Genomic DNA, 19,340 nt, shown 5'->3' with positions numbered 1-19,340 from the left:
CTCAAATCCAAATGATGTAAAAGCATTTCTCGACACTTTGGATCTACCATATATCGGTATAAAACAAAATGAATGCATAACAAAAACGATAACTATAGAAGAAATCCAGAAAGCAATAGGAAAACTAAAAACAAATAAATCACCTGGCAGTGACGGATTTCCGTCCGAGTGGTATAAGAAACTAGAAAAACAATTATCCCCTTTATTACACATCACATTTAACTGGATCCTGACTACAGGTGTTATTCCTCCTTCGTGGAATGAAGCGATAATTACTATGCTCCCTAAACCATTAAATGATAATCAATATTGCCAAAATTATAGACCAATTTCAATTTTAAATGTTGACTACAAACTTTATACCTCTATCATATCAAACAGACTTCAGTCATTTGTATTATACTTAATAGATGAAGACCAAACTGGCTTTGTTACAGGTAGACGAACACAAGACAACATCAGAAGAACGTTACACATTATACATAGAAAACATAAAAATAAACTACCTGCAGCATTGATAAGTTTAGATGCAGGAAAAGCGTTCCATAGGGTTAATTGGGAATATTTATATTTAACATTAGAGAAATTTGGATTCAACGAAAAATCAATTCAGTGTATCAAGTCTATCTATAACAAACCCTCAGCTCGAGTAAAAGTTCACGGCTCTCTTACAGAAAGATTTATATTAGAGAGAGGAACTAGACAGGGTTGCTGTCTTAGTCCCACCTTATTCGCCCTATATATCGAACCATTGGCCCAACTGGTCAGACAAGACACTAATATAACAGGAATAGAAGTCGATAATCAAAAACAGACAGTACAGGCCAAAAGTTTGGACACACCTTCTCATTCAATGCGTTTTCTTTATTTTCATGACTATTTACATTGTAGATTCTCACTGAAGGCATCAAAACTATGAATGAACACATGTGGAGTTATGTACTTAACAAAAAAAGGTGAAATAACTGAAAACATGTTTTATATTCTAGTTTCTTCAAAATAGCCACCCTTTGCTCTGATTACTGCTTTGCACACTCTTGGCATTCTCTCCATGAGCTTCAAGAGGTAGTCACCTGAAATGGTTTCCACTTCACAGGTGTGCCTTATCAGGGTTAATTAGTGGAATTTCTTGCTTTATCAATGGGGTTGGGACCATCAGTTGTGTTGTGTAGAAGTCAGGTTAATACACAGCCGACAGCCCTATTGGACAACTGTTAAAATTCATATTATGGCAAGAACCAATCAGCTAACTAAAGAAAAACCAGTGGCCATCATTACTTTAAGAAATGAAGGTCAGTCAGTCCGGAAAATTGCAAAAACTTTAAATGTGTCCCCAAGTGGAGTTGCAAAAACCATCAAGCGCTACAACGAAACTGGCACACATGAGGACCGACCCAGGAAAGGAAGACCAAGAGTCACCTCTGCTTCTGAGGATAAGTTCATCCGAGTCACCAGCCTCAGAAATGGCAAGTTAACAGCAGCTCAGATCAGAGACCAGATGAATGCCACACAGAGTTCTAGCAGCAGACCCATCTCTAGAACAACTGTTAAGAGGAGACTGCGCCAATCAGGCCTTCATGGTCAAATAGCTGCTAGGAAACCACTGCTAAGGAGAGGCAACAAGCAGAAGAGATTTGTTTGGGCCAAGAAACACAAGGAATGGACATTAGACCAGTGGAAATCTGTGCTTTGGTCTGATGAGTCCAAATTTGAGATCTTTGGTTCCAACCGCCGTGTCTTTGTGAGACGCAGAAAAGGTGAACGGATGGATTCCACATGCCTGGTTCCCACTGTGAAGCATGGAGGAGGAGGTGTGATGGTGTGGGGGTGTTTTGCTGGTGACACTGTTGGGGATTTATTCAAAATTGAAGGCACACTGAACCAGCATGGCTACCACAGCATCCTGCAGCGACATGCCATCCCATCCGGTTTGCGTTTAGTTGGACCATCATTTATTTTTCAACAGGACAATGACCCCAAACACACCTCCAGGCTGTGTAAGGGCTATTTGACCAAGAAGGAGAGTGATGGAGTGCTGCGGCAGATGACCTGGCCTCCACAGTCACTGGACCTGAACCCAATCAAGATGGTTTGGGGTGAGCTGGACCGCAGAGTGAAGGCAAAGGGGCCAACAAGTGCTAAACACCTCAGGTGACTACCTCTTGAAGCTCATGGAGAGAATGCCAAGAGTGTGCAAAGCAGTAATCAGAGCAAAGGGTGGCTATTTTGAAGAAACTAGAATATAAAACATGTTTTCAGTTATTTCACCTTTTTTTGTTAAGTACATAACTCCACATGTGTTCATTCATAGTTTTGATGCCTTCAGTGAGAATCTACAATGTAAATAGTCATGAAAATAAAGAAAACGCATTGAATGAGAAGGTGTGTCCAAACTTTTGGCCTGTACTGTACAATAAGTCTCTTCGCAGATGATGTCATGATCTACCTGAGCGACCCAGTGAACTCATTTATACAACTTATGCAGACTTTTGAACAATTTGGTTTGTATTCTGGTTTCAAATTAAACATACCTAAGACTCAAATCCTCATGTTTAATTGCTCACCAAATCAAAACCTTAAAGAACTAAAAATAAATTGGGAAGCAAAATCACTTAAATACCTTGGTATAAACATAACTAAAAACCTATCCAAATTATACCACAACAACTATGAACCTATTGATGTCAATATAAGGAAGGATATTGAAAGGTGGTCAACCTACCCAGTGGAATTAAATGACAGGATAAATGTGGTGAAAATGAATATCTTACCACGCCTGTTATACCTATTTCAATCCCTACCTGTGAATATACCACAAGCCCAGTTCCATAAATGGGATAAATTATTCTCAAGATTTATATGGGAAGGCAAAAGACCCAGAATTCGTTACACTACTCTCCAATTACCTAAAAACAAAGGGGGCATGGCACTTCCAAATCTAAAAGAATACTTCCACGCAGCACAATTGCGCCCAGTTATTGACTGGTGCAACTCAGATTATGTTGCTCGTTGGAAAGACATAGAAATATCTGAATAACAATATCCACTCTTGATATATGGCATTCCATTATTAAACAACTAAACATAGGAAAGGAACTGGAACTGCTAAAATGGTTAACACCTATTGTTGAATTTGAACGAGGAGAATCTGATCACAGATTCAAACAATGGGTTGGAAGTGGTATAACGGCCGTATGCACAGTCATTCAAAAAGGTGAGATAAGAAGTTTTCAAGATTTAAAAACTAGACATGACCTAACACAACGGGACCAGTTCAGATATTTTCAATTGAGGGATTATTTTAATAAAAAAAATCAAAAGAACTAAAGATAAAATACACCCTATCATAAATCTGTTTGTAAAAGCATTTTGTATGACTATTCCCAGTGCCGTGTCAAATCTGTACCGTTGTCTAATGGATTCCGGGAAGGATTCAACATTGTATATTAAAGCTAAATGGGAAAAAGAGCTGGGCGAGGGAATTCCTGAGGGGATGTGGGATGACGTGGAAAATACAACAATCAACGTCACAATCGCAAATATGGCGAGAATTTAATTGGAAAAACCAAATTCGATACTTTATCACACCAAAAATTAAAAGTAAACAACCCAAAATTCAACAACCATGCTGGAGACTGTGTAATCATATGGATCCAGACCATACCCACATTTTTTGGAGCTGCAAAAAAATACAGCCTTTCTGGGATTGTATTTGCTCAGTTCTGTGTGAGGTGCTGGGATACGAAATGCCCCGATCATGTCTTGTTCTGTATCTGGGTCATATGGAAGGAACTGTACACATAGCAGACCAATACTTGGTTAAGATCCTGCTTGCAGCGGGGAAAAAGGCGATCACCAAGAACTGGCTCAAGACTAAACCTCCAGACCTCAAACAATGGCTGTACATCATAGACAATATCTTAGTTATGGAGAAACTCACATACAAGCTGAAAATGAAGGAGGAATGCTTAAGAAAGACTGGGAAAAGTGGTTATCATATAGATCGAACAAGACACAAGGACAAATGTGACTCAAGTGGATTGTAAACTTCTACCCCCCCCACAGGCCAGTTATACATTTTGTTGCATTTCATGTATTTTTTGTTTCATATTTTTTTATTTGTATATTTTCTGCCCGCTTTCTGTGAGCACTGCTAAAAGAAATCAATAAAGACAAAGTTACAAAAAAATATATAAAAGTTTACTCAGTTTTCAGCAGCTGTCAGTGTTCTGCTGAAACACAACAAAGTGCTTGTTGAATTCAAATAAATAAAGAATATTATTTCCAACTAGTGTTGCAGCGGTGAACCACTGTGTTAACTTACAACATGATATTAGAAGTGACGGTTACATTTGTTGTCTACGATTCAACTGGACGATTCAACTTTGTTTCAGTTATTTTTAAAATGGGGACTATTTACACAAACAAGTTTCATTTATAGTGATAAAATGTGTTTAACCAACAATAACCCTCTGCTTTCATTCCTTTAAGGTTCATTCTGACTGATAATATTAATTCTGTAACAAGTGAAACCGCGATATGTTTCTGAAGCTGTTATATCGTGAAAATTCACACCGGTGCAGTCCTATATTCTACATTGATTTATTGTGCAAACTGAACACAAAGGGCACCAATAAAAATGTAATAGTAGTTACATTTTAAAGTCAAGTAACTCCAAAACTCCCTGAGTGTGATATCACAGTATTTCAGGAGTTAATTCAACAGGTGGACAATTAATCAACAATCAAACTCTGATATTTGTCTCTGAGATGTCGGGGACCACAAATATAAAGTTGCACAAAACGGTCCCTCAGAATTTGTATTTAGAGCTCCAGTGTGTCAGATTTAAAGTGAATATATGTTTCCGTTCCCTCAGAGTGAGCTGTTTACAGGGAGCAGGTCCTCGTCTACAGAGATCACAATGTTGCACCGCCATGTTTCTACAGTAGCCCAGAACGGACAAACCAAACACTGACTCCAGAAAAAGACATCGACAGTTTTTCATATCTGCGTTTTAGCCACAGTCAGCAGCTCCTCCACGAGGAGCAGCATCACAAAAACATTGATTTGTAACTGATTTGCAGACGAGCGGAGCGTTCGCTGGGAAACATGAAGCAGTCGGGGAACGCTTGAGTATATGGGAACATTTTCTGTTTCAGAGCTGAGAACTCTGCGACAGAACAAAGATCATTTAAGTTTAAATTCATTTAGGTATAAAAAAAGGAAACAAACTAAATCAGTCTCCCGCTCATTTCTATGGAGCAGCTCCAGACTTTGTACTTGATGACATCAGACGTCTGGAGGGGAGGGTTTCACTAAAGCCCCCAAATGTGGTGATATCACCATGTTTAAGTCATGATACAGTATCACTGTGATTTAACATGCTTTGTTTGTATTGTGATAACATACAATGTGATTTATTACCTTTGTTCGGCTGCAGTGAAGGAAAAACTTTGACAACATCTGTTTTATTTAATAAGACAAACTTTTCAGTCTGTTCACTTGAATCATTTTTATTACTGTAGATTGTTTCTAGTGGACTGACAAGGCTACTGAGTTTATTATTCTAGTGGGCCGACATCAGTTTAATTTGTAAATTATACAATTAAAAATCAATCCTTGGAGTCCGATCGATTAGGGCTGTGCCATATCATCTCGTACCAGTATAATTTTTAACACAATATAAAAAAGATTATATCATGATATTGGCAATATTTCGGCTTGTTGACATAATGATGTCATACTGTAACCAGGGTTCCTACACATTTGGAATTTCAAAATTCCATACTTTTCCATTCCCTAATTTCCAGACTTCTCTGCGTTTTTTTTTTATGCGACATCTGAGTAAATATATCAGTGTATCATATTTCACATCATATTTAATTATTCTTAATAGGCGATTGTAGCCAAGTACCATAATGGCATGCAAATAAAAAGTCAGAAATTACAGCCACAAATAGCTCGTTTAGCTAGGTTATACCGGTGGGCAGATGCATCGGGCATGCTACATAACGGCATACAGTGGCCTCGCTTCCAGTGTTTCAAGATTTCCAGCTAACATAACCTTAATAGTACATTCGCTTGTCATTTGAAGGATATACATATAATCTCTAGCACTGGATGAAGACTATCATGTCTTTAAGCGAGTCTGACGTTTGTGTTGTAGACGCACGTCAGACTCGCTAAAAGACATTACATGACAGTCTTGATCCAAGAGGTTAATAATATAATTGAATGTTCTCACTGTTCATCATTCGGAGTGTGGGCACGTTCACTTAATGGAGTCGTTGGTCTGGGCTGAGGCAAAAAGGTTGGGTGCAAGCGATGCAGTAACAAGACGTCAGTGTTTTTCCTTTCATGTGGCTCAGAATCGTTTCTCCCCCATGTTGGCGATGCCAAACGATTTCACACAAAGCTTGCATCTAGCTGTGTGTGTGAATTGGGAATCCTTGGCCAACCACTATTTATATACGGTATTGTCAAACCATCCATCCAAAAACTTGCATCTACCCATTGTGAACCACGTGAAACTCATCTTCTTGTCGAAGGTGCAGTGTTGGAGTGAAACTTGATACCTGGGGGGCTGGTGGAGGGTCATGGGGCAGCGGACTGGACATACCACTAGTCTGGGGCCGTTAGTGGCCGTTTTGGTAAGGAAACGGAACCAGGGCGAGTGAGACAGAATCCGGAATTCGATGGATGTGCCTTTCAGTAAAAATAAAAGCACCAAGCTAATAAAAATGCGGTGAAACTTTTAATTTAAAGAATATAATTTACAAGAAAAGCCCCAAGCCATTAAGTTAATCGATTTTCTTACACCCCTCATCACCCCAAATCGATGGTGCGCCAGAATTTAAAGTTTTACTATGGTGAACACTTTTAGTTTGGTGAATTTTGTGAATACCGCATCCGCTCCCTAGACCGGAACCAGAATCCAGACAAAATTCAGGGTGAATAGTCACCAGGCTCTTCGCTTGAAGAGCCTGGTGACGCGAGGCTAACATACCACTTGTCAATCAGGTAAAAGGGGCGGTATGTTTTCTGAGACGTTTGCTCTCACACAAACTGTGCTTGGCCCGGCATAAAACACGATCCGGATTCATTAAATTTTTTTTTGGAAATACCTAATTTTCTATTTTAGAAAACAGTATTTTAGAACAGTGGTAATAGTCTGGAAACATAAATATTTTTCCATACTTTATTTTTCATTTTCCATACTTTTTAATACCTGGAAATTGATCAAATTTATTTCCATACTTTTCCATACTTGCGTAGGAACCCCCTGTAACCCACGGCAACAACAAGCATGTCTGAAAGTGAAATGATGATGGACTCCTTGGTGGTTCCAGAAAGAGGAGCAGCTTCAGTAGTGTGTAATAAACTGTGGCGTCCGCTCAGAGGGAACTCATTCAGCAGCTCCTCTGGCAGCAGCACAGCGTCTCTCCCTCGACAGTGTCGCTGTCGTCAAGTGATTCTGTCATAAACCTTCAGTAATGTAAACCTAAATGACGCTCGCCACTCGACAACAAACTACATACACTGTGAAACTTCAATTAAAAGCCTCGTCCCAATTAAACACCCGGCCCCTTTAACCAGCCCGGTGTGGCTCCACATATGACAAACAAAGGCCTGTCTCTATTAGAGGCCTGGTCTGGATCCAAACAGCTCATTATTTTATTATAATTTTAGATGTATAAAGCAGGTTGTTGTCTGCCTCAGATTATGTATCTGTTCCTGGATTACGCTGTTAATTATTCATCTTCCTTCAGTCTGTCAGGGTCCATGGATCAAAAGAGTCAAACGGCTTTTTAAAAAAAAAAAAAAGAATCCAAGTTGTGAGGATTGTTTTAACAGGATAAAGTGGTGTTCTGTCGGTATGTCGGGTGCTGTAACGCTGTCTGTCTGAGTTAGATCAATTTATTTAGGTTTTACTGAATATTTGAAGCCAACTGTGAAACTAGATCACTTATTTTGGTGCAATTCTTTGCTCTTTAAATGAATAATAATATTGTTTTACTAATCTGTCATATCGTCACAAATTTTTCGTTATCGCAAAAATATCCTGAAATATTGTAACATTAATTTAGGGCCATAAACCCTCCTCTTGTATTACACAAAAATATCATGATACTGTGCTGTATTGAGCTTTCCCTCACACCCACAGGTCTGACACTTCCTCCTCTGGTCTAGTTTTGACAAAGCAGTTCATGCTCACAAATTCTGACTGAACTTCCTCAGGCCCGATATCATACTGGAACTTTTGATTATGGTGGTTTAAATCTCTTTAAGAGGAAATATTAAGAGGAAAGTTAAATTACACAGACTGGTCTCTGTCAGTTATTATTGTAAAGCATGATGATTGGTGAGGTGCAGCTTATTGTGACGGCTGGTGTTGAGTGAACAAACTGTCCCTGACATGCAGCAGGACTGACTGGTGACAGGAGCGACACACCGGGGGCTGAGGCCTCCAGCAGGCCCCGGGGCAGTTGGAGGAGCGTGGCCGACACGTAGCTCCAGTGTTGTGCCGGTGGTGACGGGCACATGGCTAATCTGCATGTGTGAAGGTCAGGGCTCTTGTGTGGAGATGGGGCCATAATAACGGGCTGCCTGCCAACTGAGTAGAGTCCAGATCACAGGCTGAACACAGCGGCTCAAACACCGCTGATAAACCAGGATGACACGGTGCTCTGTGAACATGAACACAGCCGAAGGAACCGCTCAGCCTCCAGGACACCTCCAGTCACCTCACAGATAATTAATGAAGTCATTAATTCATGTTAGAGCTGAATGGAGCTGTCAAATAAAAACACAACAGGCGGCCGCAGCTAACTGACATGTCCTGCCGCCAGACCTCTGCTCTCAAACTATAAATTATAAATATAAACTGATAATTAATATATATCACGGTGGTTACAGAACACGAGCTGCCTTTATACACACAAACAGCCTCTTCGGGCCTGTTCGGCTCGGTTACCAGCTGCTAAAAATGTTAGCTTAGCTAAGCTAGCATGCTAAAAACGGAGTCACCTTGGACACGGAATCGAAACACTGACTTTAACGAACTATTGTTAGCTTATTAAGCCGTTATTAACAGCTGAGTGTGAAACGAATTCACTGTGGGTCAATATTTATTAATATAAAACCCAAAATGCTCAAATGTGTGTGTCGAGCTGTGTAAATGATCTGCAGTAGAAATAAAAAAACAGCTCACCCAGTTAGCCGCTGAGCTAACACTAGCAACATTAGCTCCGCGGCTAACAGCTAGCAGGTTAGCTGTGATGACTATCTGTCATTAGTCAGAGTTCATCAGCAGCTAACAACAAAGAACCGGAGTTTAATGAATAAAATTCACCTGAGACCTGCCGCCGCCCTGCCCGTTGCTCCCGGGGCTCATAGCCGGGTGACTTCTTTGTTGTCCTGCCCAGCCGTGAGCCGCCGCCGCCGCCGCCGCCGCGCCGTACTGGGAGCCCATGTCTTTAGCCGGCCCCATGCTCGGCTGTTGTTGTGCGGAAGGATTATTATAATCAGGATATCCACTTCCATAACCTCTCATCATCGGGCTCGGAGACGTCAATAACTGGTTTAGAGTCGGTGTAGCTCCGGAGGGGTGCTGCTGCTGCTGCTGCTGCTGCTGCTGACCCTGTCCGGGGAACCGCTGGAATCCTCCGTTGTTGCCGCCGCCTCCAGCCGGGGAGCTGGTCGCGATCATAGCCGCTTTGGCCGAGCTGCCGCCGCCCGGGCCCATCAGGTTATTCCCCTGGCGGGAGGGACTCATCATGCCCCCGTATCCACTGGTCCCATAGCCGGGCCGATAGTTCGGGTAGTGGTTATACGGGCTGTTGTTGCTGTAGCCTTCGTGGGAGTTGTGAACCTGGTCCATGGTGCTGTGTGCCGAGAGCGCCGCCGCTGTTACCCCAGTCCCTGGGCTTTGTTGTCCGCCATGTTGATCAAAGCAAGGCCCTCCTCTTCCATTCCCATAATAATGATTAAACTCGGAGCTGGTCCCTCTTGGAGGAGGGTTGTTGTTGTTGGTGGTGGTGGTGGTGTTGGTGGCTGATCCGAGGCTGGCATCCATCCGCTCCTCCTCCTCTTCCTCCGCCTCCTCCTCCTCCTCGCTTCTGTTCAGCTGGTGTTGCTGATGGCGCTCCTCTGCTCGGCTGTTCCCCACCAGGAGGAGGTTTCCTTCCCCTCCATGATGCTGTCGCTCCCCGCCGCTCTGTCCCCTCTGGCCCCGCTGGATGCTGCTGCTGTCTGGGATGTTGATGGGTCGCAGTCGCTGTTGGTGGAGCTGGTGGTGGTGGTGCAGCTGCTGGATTAACTGGCTGAACGGCGGAGGTGTGTGGTGGGATGATGATGATGATGATGGTGATGATGATGATGTTGATGGAGGAGGAGGAGGAGGAGGAGGTGCAACACCACCAGCAGCGGCTCCGCCACGGCTGCTGATCACTGTGTGCCCGCCGAGCATCCCCGTCTCCATGTCGGTCACGGTGGACGCGGACCCCGGGGTTTGATCACCGCGTCCTGTCCGTGCTTCTCCTCCTGCAGCGGGGCTGGTGTTCCTGCTCCCCGGAGCCCGACTGGGATCCGCTCCAGGATGCCCATCTACATTATTCATGCTGATGGTGCAGCTCTAGCAGAGCCGCCAGTTCTCCCAGTCTGAAGTTGGTGACTTCCCGTCTGATGCCTCTGCAGCAGCCGTGGTCAGGTGCACATGGCCCGGGCAGATGGTCCCGGTCACCCCAGTGGACAGGGAGCAGGCAGCCGGAGCTCAGAGGACAGAAAGTCACAGTTAATGCTCCAGAGTTATTTACTTTAGTTTAAGGTTCAGTCATCAGGTAGAACAGGTGTCCTCCCACGTGTCCCTCACATTGTGCCTGCCATGGGCTGATCATGAGACACTGAGCCCCCGGGCACAGATGTGAAGAAGGCCCCACCACCCCTCCATCTTATCTGGTTTTGTGTCTCAGCCCCTTTGAATTTATGTGTCGTCATTCTGAGTCTCTCTGGTCACTACGTGTTAACATGAGTGACATTTTGCAGGACACTTTGGGCCCCTGGACCTGCGGTGCCTGTAAATACATATCTCCATATTAACCCATACACAAATACAGTCGCTAACATACCAGGGCTGCAACTGAAGATTATTATTCTACAGAATGTAAGAAAACTATAAAAACAGCCTTTCATAATATTTAATATTCAAATAATGTTTAGTTTTTTTGTTTGACCCAAAGACATCAAATTAACTTTACTGTCATAGTCACAAGAAAACATTTACTTTTTTTTTTAGATTGCAAGACAATACAAAACACTAACAAAACAAATAAGACGCTGAATTAAAAAAAAAAAAAAAGAAAACCGGCCTGTAAATTAATTGTTGCCTCGGGATGAGAGGACGAGGTTGTGTTGGCTGTGATGTGTCTGTGTGTCTGTACAGGTCTGACAGGTGAAAGGATGAGAAAAAAGTAAGAAGAAGAAATAAAAAAAAATACAATTATTATTATTAATAATGATAATAACAATAAAGAGAAAGGAAGTGTATTAAAACTAATCATACTTTCATCCTGTTACCACTGATACCAATAATTAAAGAATAATTAATAATAGTAAAAGATAATAAAGTCAGGGGGCGTGTCCTCTGTCCACCAACAGTGAGGCAGTACCAGGGCATCACTGGAAAACTCCAGAGCGGGTCAGCAGGGAGAGTCCAGCAGCATCAACCAGGTTATTGTTGCATCTTATGATTACTGAAAAACTTTTCAATGAAATGATCATTTTCTTACTGTCTTTGATATGTTTGTCAGACATGCAGTGATGATTTCTGGGTAATATGTGTGTTGATGTTGTCCAAAGTCAAGTCTCTATTTGTGTCAAGATAATACCTGCACGATAACGTGCACTGGGCCCGTCATAACGTCCTCACGCCACTGGTTAATTGATTCAAACTCAGCTCATGGTTTCAGCACCAGTTCATTAACACCATCCTGTCCTAGACACAAACACATTATTACATGTGTGTTTACATGATGGGCACGGTGGTGCAGTGGTTCACATGTCACCTCACAGCATGAGGGTTCTGACTGGGGCCATTCTGGGTGGAGTTTGCATGTTCTCCCTGTGTCAGCGTGGGTTTCCTCCAGGTGCTCTGACATGTTCTCCCTGTGTCAGTGTGGGTTTCCTCCAGGTGCTCTGACATGTTCTCCCCGTGTCAACGTGGGTTTCCTCCAGGTGCTCTGACATGTTCTCCCCGTGTCAGCGTGGGTTTCCTCCAGGTGCTCTGACATGTTCTCCCTGTGTCAACGTGGGTTTCCTCCAGGTGCTCTGACATGTTCTCCCCGTGTCAACGTGGGTTTCCTCCAGGTGCTCTGACATGTTCTCCCCGTGTCAGCGTGGGTTTCCTCCAGGTGCTCTGACATGTTCTCCCCGTGTCAGTGTGGGTTTCCTCCAGGTGCTCCGACATGTTCTCCCTGTGTCAGTGTGGGTTTCCTCCAGGTGCTCTGACATGTTCTCCCTGTGTCAACGTGGGTTTCCTCCAGGTGCTCTGACATGTTCTCCCCGTGTCAGCGTGGGTTTCCTCCAGGTGCTCTGACATGTTCTCCCCGTGTCAGCGTGGGTTTCCTCCAGGTGCTCTGACATGTTCTCCCTATGTCAGCGTGGGTTTCCTCCAGGTGCTCTGACATGTTCTCCCTGTGTCAGCGTGGGTTTCCTCCAGGTGCTCTGACATGTTCTCCCTATGTCAGCGTGGGTTTCCTCCAGGTGCTCTGACATGTTCTCCCTGTGTCAGCGTGGGTTTCCTCCAGGTGCTCTGACATGTTCTCCCTATGTCAGCGTGGGTTTCCTCCAGGTGCTCTGACATGTTCTCCCTGTGTCAGCGTGGGTTTCCTCCAGGTGCTCTGACATGTTCTCCCTGTGTCAGCGTGGGTTTCCTCCAGGTGCTCTGACATGTTCTCCCTATGTCAGCGTGGGTTTCCTCCAGGTGCTCTGACATGTTCTCCCCGTGTCAGCGTGGGTTTCCTCCAGGTGCTCTGACATGTTCTCCCTATGTCAACGTGGGTTTCCTCCAGGTGCTCTGACATGTTCTCCCTGTGTCAGCGTGGGTTTCCTCCAGGTGCTCTGACATGTTCTCCCTGTGTCAGCGTGGGTTTCCTCCAGGTGCTCTGACATGTTCTCCCTATGTCGGCGTGGGTTTCCTCCAGGTGCTCTGACATGTTCTCCCCGTGTCAGTGTGGGTTTCCTCCAGGTGCTCTGACATGTTCTCCCTGTGTCAGCGTGGGTTTCCTCCAGGTGCTCTGACATGTTCTCCCTGTGTCAGCGTGGGTTTCCTCCAGGTGCTCTGACATGTTCTCCCCGTGTCAGCGTGGGTTTCCTCCAGGTGCTCTGACATGTTCTCCCCGTGTCAGCGTGGGTTTCCTCCAGGTGCTCCGACATGTTCTCCCTGTGTCAGCGTGGGTTTCCTCCAGGTGCTCTGACATGTTCTCCCTGTGTCAGCGTGGGTTTCCTCCAGGTGCTCCGACATGTTCTCCCTGTGTCAGTGTGGGTTTCCTCCAGGTGCTCTGACATGTTCTCCCTGTGTCAGCGTGGGTTTCCTCCAGGTGCTCTGACATGTTCTCCCTGTGTCAGCGTGGGTTTCCTCCAGGTGCTCTGACATGTTCTCCCCGTGTCAGCGTGGGTTTCCTCCAGGTGCTCTGACATGTTCTCACTGTGTCAGCGTGTTTTATTTTATGGACTAGTTGACTAGTATTCATTAAAAGTTTTGTTTAGTCGTCAGAAATATCCCTGGTGATAATAACATCAAACTTCAGACAGGTGAATTCATGCATGCAAAATCAACTTCAACTGCAATCCTCCATCACCCCACAGGGTGGCGCTGCAACAGAAAGCTCCAGATAAGGGATGAGAGAGACTTTCTGTGTGTTCTAGTGCCCACACCATACAGTACGCCAGGAAGAGATTTCCTGTGTCCCAACACAGAGTCTGTCAAAGTCAGTGTGCCATAAACACCAGGATGTTCTACGACATCAGGTCGTATTTTACAGTCTGTAACGCAGCATGATTTCCTGTCTGTTCTGACCCACGATCCTCTGCACAGAGAACGATACATCACATCGACTGAGCTGCAAACAGATGACAGTTTGACATCTGTCTGGAGTCATAATGATGGACGACAGCACATTAAAGTAACCAATGACCAGTCGAACAGTGATAACAGGACTTTTAATTGTTTAGGTCAACAAAATAATCATAGATATAAAAAATGATAACAGAACTGCAGATGTGATCTCACCTTCATGAATCTGTTTGAATCTACAGTCAGAACTTTAAAGTCAAACTACACACACTGCAAATAAACTAAAGTGGAGCTCTGCAGGTCGACCTCCGTCTCTGGTGAGCTCTGCAAGTGGCGTTTGAGTTATCACCACAGTAACAGATATATAAACAACAGGGTCAAAGTTCAGGGTGTGTCTGTGTGTGATTCAGAAGACACCACCATCATCATCATCATCAATATTAATAATAATAGACACATACATTCTACATACATACAAATGATTAGCACAATAAGAAGTAAAGAGGTGGTTTAAAGAACTGGTTTGGTTCGGGGGATGTTGTAGAATACACGTCTTTCTTCTCTTCTCTCCTTCTTTCCTTTTGTCCCTTCTCTCCTCATTTTCCCTCTGGATTATTACTTTTGAATACCACCCATTAAACTATAACAGCGTATCATCATCATTAAAGGACAGTTTATATCATCAGTGTCTGACGCAGCCAGTCACTGTCCAGACGCCAGAGCCTGGGCTCTAAAGACAGATATCATGTCCTGATGTTTAGTGTCAGACCTGTTAGTGTTTGTGTCGTTCTCTTCTACAAACTCTGATTTAATATTTCTACTCTCTCCAAACTTTTCTGGTTTTATTGTTTCTTGTGTCATTTCAAACAGTTGAAAAGGTGGTGGATGCATAAGAGTAAAGTGTGCACGAAAATACAGGAAATCACATCTCGTATTGATTCAGTGAGGAACAGTAGATTATATTTTTCAATACGAGATGATCCGGTGTTATTCAGGACGGCTGGATACGTATTTGTCTCTGTAGGGAATAGGAACCGTACCTTTGGTTACAGATATTGTTGGGGCATTTTATAAAATCTAAATTTAATGTTAGCTAAATATTGGTTTAAAAACAAATATTATTTGCTAAACTGAAGGCGAAATTCTTTGAAAAAGAAATGAGATCAGCCACTAGGATGAACTACAGACTGTGGATGCACTGAGTTAGCTAACTGCTACTGTCGTCGTCTCACTGGATGTTCGGTACATTTTCATTTCCACAGCAGCACTGTCAGGAATAAGGTGGACGGGATGAACCATTTGATGATGACACATTTGCGTTTCATTACGCTGGTGAATCTGAACTGAAGATACTCTGGATCATCAGACACAGCTGAGCAGCACATCCATTGTCCTGATCGCAGAGATCATCACTTCCACCTGACGAGAGAAGAAGACAGACGACATGAATCAGTGTTTACAGAGACGCCCTGCATCGGCTCATTATTTCTCTCTTTATGTACGAAAATAGACACGTCCGTTTCAAATACTGTAAATGTCACTGCCCTCATACTTCCATGTGTCCTTTATGATGCCATAGATACAGCCAACAGATGGTACGAGAGGGTGGAGTCAAACGTTTCACACAACAACAAACGAGGTGACGGTGGACGAGGTCGTAATAACGTATTGAGTTATTAGAAGTTATTATTGTCAGAGTGAAATTATGTGATTGAACATAATATTACAAACGGGTTGCTACAGTGGCCCAAAATGGACAAACCAGTCACTGGAAAGCGTTTTCATGTTGGAAACCGTAGTTAGCGGCCTCTCTGCGGTGAGAGTGTTCGAAAAACACTATTCTAACCAGGAGACGTTTCAGCTGGCTGTAATCTGTAATCTGTAATCCTCACTGATAGACGTCACTAAATCCTCCTGACACACTGTTCCTTTAATGATGTCATGTACGTGGGACAGCCTCAGTGACGAACGTAAGTGAACTAATGTGATGCGAGTTAAGTACATCGTGTCAGTTAAAATACTTCAGTACTGACTTCTGGTTTCAGGTAGGACATGAACAACCTGGGTCTAAGTCCTGTGTTTGTTCGACCCATCTGTCTGCGTTTGTCGCTCGTTATACTACACCACCTGACTTCCTCCTTTGCTCCCGTCATAATCACTACAGCCACTAGAGGTCAGCACCTAACTATAAACCTAAATATGGCTCGTAATGAGCTGCTTGCACAGACGACACATATAACTGTTGTTTTTTAGGGAGGACAGTTTGTCTGAGCAGAGGTGGAGTGGCTGTGGAGCGTAGTCAGCTTCCTGTCAGCTCTCATGTCAACATGTTGAAGTGAACATGCTGAGCTGGAAGCTCCCAGACCTGCAGAGACTCTGGACATCAAGTTTGTTAACTGTGCAGATTTCACTTTGAATTTGAAAGTCAAATCATTGGAGGCTATGATGAGCTTTATTAAAACATCTCAACAACAACACTTGATGAATGAGGACCACTGTCTCTGTATATGTTGTGATGTTGTCAGCTGTAAATCAAACAGTCGCCTTCACATCAACTCAAACACAACAAGCTTCTGGCTGATCTGATTGGCTGACGGTTCTCTCTGCCACCATCTGCCTCTCACTGGTTAACTGACAAGTCAGAGGTTTACAGGAAATGCTGCTGAATACTGCTGAAGCCAACATGAACTGACTCCAACCCTCTACTGACCTCAGAGTCTCCAGTTGGCAGTGTGGACTCTTCTTCAGGTCACACAGCAGCTTCACGTCTGAATCCTGCAGCTTGTTTCCTCTCAGGTCCAGCTCTGTCAGATGGGAGGGGTTAGCAGTCAGAGCAGAGGCCAGGGAAACACAGCTGATCTCTGACAGGCTGCAGTCGCTCAGTCTGCATGAAGATAAAAGCATGAATGGATTACTGAACTACAGGACACAGACTCACCGCCCCAAAGAGTCAGAGAAATGTGCTGCTATTGCTCTGCCAGTGAAGCTACTCAGTGTGGATCGTATAATATCAGCCTCATGTCTCCAGTTTAGTGTCACCACATCTTTCACATCACATTAATCTCAGCACAGAAGTAGAAATAATGTCTGACCTCAGAGTCTCCAGTCTGCAGTTTGGACTCTCCAGAAAATCACACAGCAGCTTCACGTCTGAATCCTGCAGGTCGTTTCCACTCAGGTCCAGTTCTCTCAGATGGGAGGGGTTGGACTTCAGAGCTGATGCCAGAGAAACACAGCTGATCTCTGACAAACTGCACCAACTCAACCTGAGAAAAGAATAAAACATGTAAATTAAAATTTATGTGTAATCAAATCATATTTGTTCAGGTTTTAAATGTGAGCTCATCTTTACACGGGTTTCCTGCAGTGGAGATGTGACGCCTCACTTCCAAACATCTTATGTCTGAGCAAAGCAACACATGTTCTAAATCACCCAGCAAATGTTTAAGTTAACCTAGAGCACAATACGTTGCTATAAAAGTTCAGTACTCAGTTAAATAGCCTGTTTGCAATACTGTGAGTATCATAATGCACTGTCGCCGTTACAAATGACCTCATCCTCCAGACCTCCTAACATCAATAACATTACACAGCGAGCTGATGAAAGTGTACAAGAGTCAAGTGGACTGTAACTATTTTGTGTGTGGTTGGGTCGATGACTGAAATGACCATCCTATTTTTGGCGGGGTGAGTAAATGTGCTTGACTATAACATTCTATAATATCTGAACCCTGTACATGGATGCACCGCTGTCAGACTAATGTTACTGGGTAATGTTGATGAACTCAACATATCCTCATAGAACAGCTCGTATGATATCCTACAAATTTGTGCCCCATGAATGATGTTACGTCCTTAACGTACAGTTACGTAATAAATGTTTAGTCTTGGAGGTTAGCTTTAGAAAAAGAAACATGGTGAAGGCGTACCTTAAAATGACTCAAAGTTCACACAGATCTGAACACGTGACCCCAGGGGAAAGTCCCGGGCGAAAGTCAATTTTTTTTGTGACCCGTCCAAATCAGAGGTATTTGTTCAGTGCTGGTAGTCTTTGCTTTCACTCACCTGCCCTCCAACTGAACAACACAGGGATGTTCTTGATTCTGATTGGTCAACAGGTGTCTACTGATTTATTAAACTGACAACTCTGACACAGGTTTTCTCAGTCTGAAATTAATGAACAATATTAAACCCAACATGTCACCCTTCTGTGGTTTAATTACGGAGTGCAGTATTTTTGATGTTGTTCACATTTAGTTTGTATAAATGCTCCAACCCTCTACTGACCTCAGAGTCTCCAGTTTACAGTTTGAACTCTCCAGAAAATCACACAGCAGCTTCACTCCTGAGTCCTGCAGGTTGTGATTGTAGCTCAGCTGCAGCTCTTTCAAATTGGAGGGGTTGGACTTCAGAGCTGAGGCCAGAGAAACACAGCTGATTCCTGACAACCTGCAGTCACTCAATCTGTAAAAAGAACACAAAGGTTTGTTTTTTTCTTCCTCATTAAATCTGCCACTGTATCTGACAGTATAGCACTACTTTGTGAGAATCTCATTGAACCTCCTCTGTATGTTAGCACTCTTCCTCTCATGTCACACTTCAGTTAAAGATTTATAAACATGAACACATATAGGCCTGACAGAACAGCACCAGATGAACAGTGAACTGACCTCAGAGTCTCCAGTCTACAGTTTGGACTCTCCAATCCAGCAGATAGTAGCTTCACTTCTGAATCCTGCAGACTGTTGTTGTTCAGGTCCAGTTCTTTTAGATGGGAGGGATCAAACTTCAGAGCTGAGGCCACAACTTCAAAGTGAGTGTCTGAAAGTCCACAGTTCGGAAGTCTGAAGAGAAATTTCAGATCTGTTAACTTGAAAGTACACAGTCTAATAACTGTAACAATGAACTAAAGGAGAAACTTTTCTTAGAATCACTCTTATCAATTTATAGATCAGTGCAGGCTTCTTTGCTTTGTATTGCATCTATTATTGCTAAATAATAAATGCTTGTTTGTTCATTAATCAATGGGAAAAAAAGATATACAAATCTTATGAGAAGATTTTCTACAGAAAGTATGTCATCGATTCAAAATAAAATATACAGAGCAATGTTATACTGTCTTCGCTTGCTGTCTTTAACAACTGCAAAATATTTACTGATGTGTGTTTGTTCAGTGGTGTAGTGATAGTTAATGAGGATGGTATATTACTAGGTAGATGGGTAAGTTACAGAGGAGGAACTGGGTATACTCTCGTATAGATTCCAATGG

The 19,340-nt window shown here is 43.3% G+C and overlaps 2 protein-coding genes across 6 annotated transcripts in view; both read right to left on the bottom strand.

Annotated features, from left to right (window-relative positions):
- arid1b (AT-rich interactive domain 1B) overlaps positions 1 to 10,868 on the bottom strand; it is a 46,578-nt gene extending 35,710 nt beyond the window's left edge. For 2 of the 5 annotated variants that reach the window (XM_033648386.2, XM_078173636.1), the window contains exon 1: positions 9,353 to 10,868. In XM_033648386.2, the coding sequence (XP_033504277.2) occupies positions 9,353 to 10,618 (1,266 nt within the window). In that variant the 5' untranslated portion in view covers positions 10,619 to 10,868. The remainder of the gene's footprint in view (positions 1 to 9,352) is intronic. The other 3 variants (XM_033648384.2, XM_033648385.2, XM_033648383.2) reach the window with 3 other exon arrangements.
- A 3,330-nt stretch (positions 10,869 to 14,198) lies between these two features.
- On the bottom strand, positions 14,199 to 19,152 carry LOC144466586 (ribonuclease inhibitor-like). The gene is given in 7 exon segments (XM_078174130.1): positions 14,199 to 15,490; positions 16,782 to 16,955; positions 17,164 to 17,337; positions 18,359 to 18,447; positions 18,449 to 18,520; positions 18,798 to 18,915; positions 19,139 to 19,152. Coding segments are annotated over 7 exon segments (651 nt in total). The 3' UTR covers positions 14,199 to 15,480.
- Positions 19,153 to 19,340: the final 188 nt, after the last annotated feature.

The sequence above is a fragment of the Epinephelus lanceolatus genome, chromosome 13 (assembly GCF_041903045.1).
Source record: "Epinephelus lanceolatus isolate andai-2023 chromosome 13, ASM4190304v1, whole genome shotgun sequence".
Taxonomy (NCBI): Eukaryota; Metazoa; Chordata; class Actinopteri; order Perciformes; family Serranidae; genus Epinephelus; species Epinephelus lanceolatus.
This window is presented reverse-complemented; position numbering and strand designations above follow the sequence as displayed.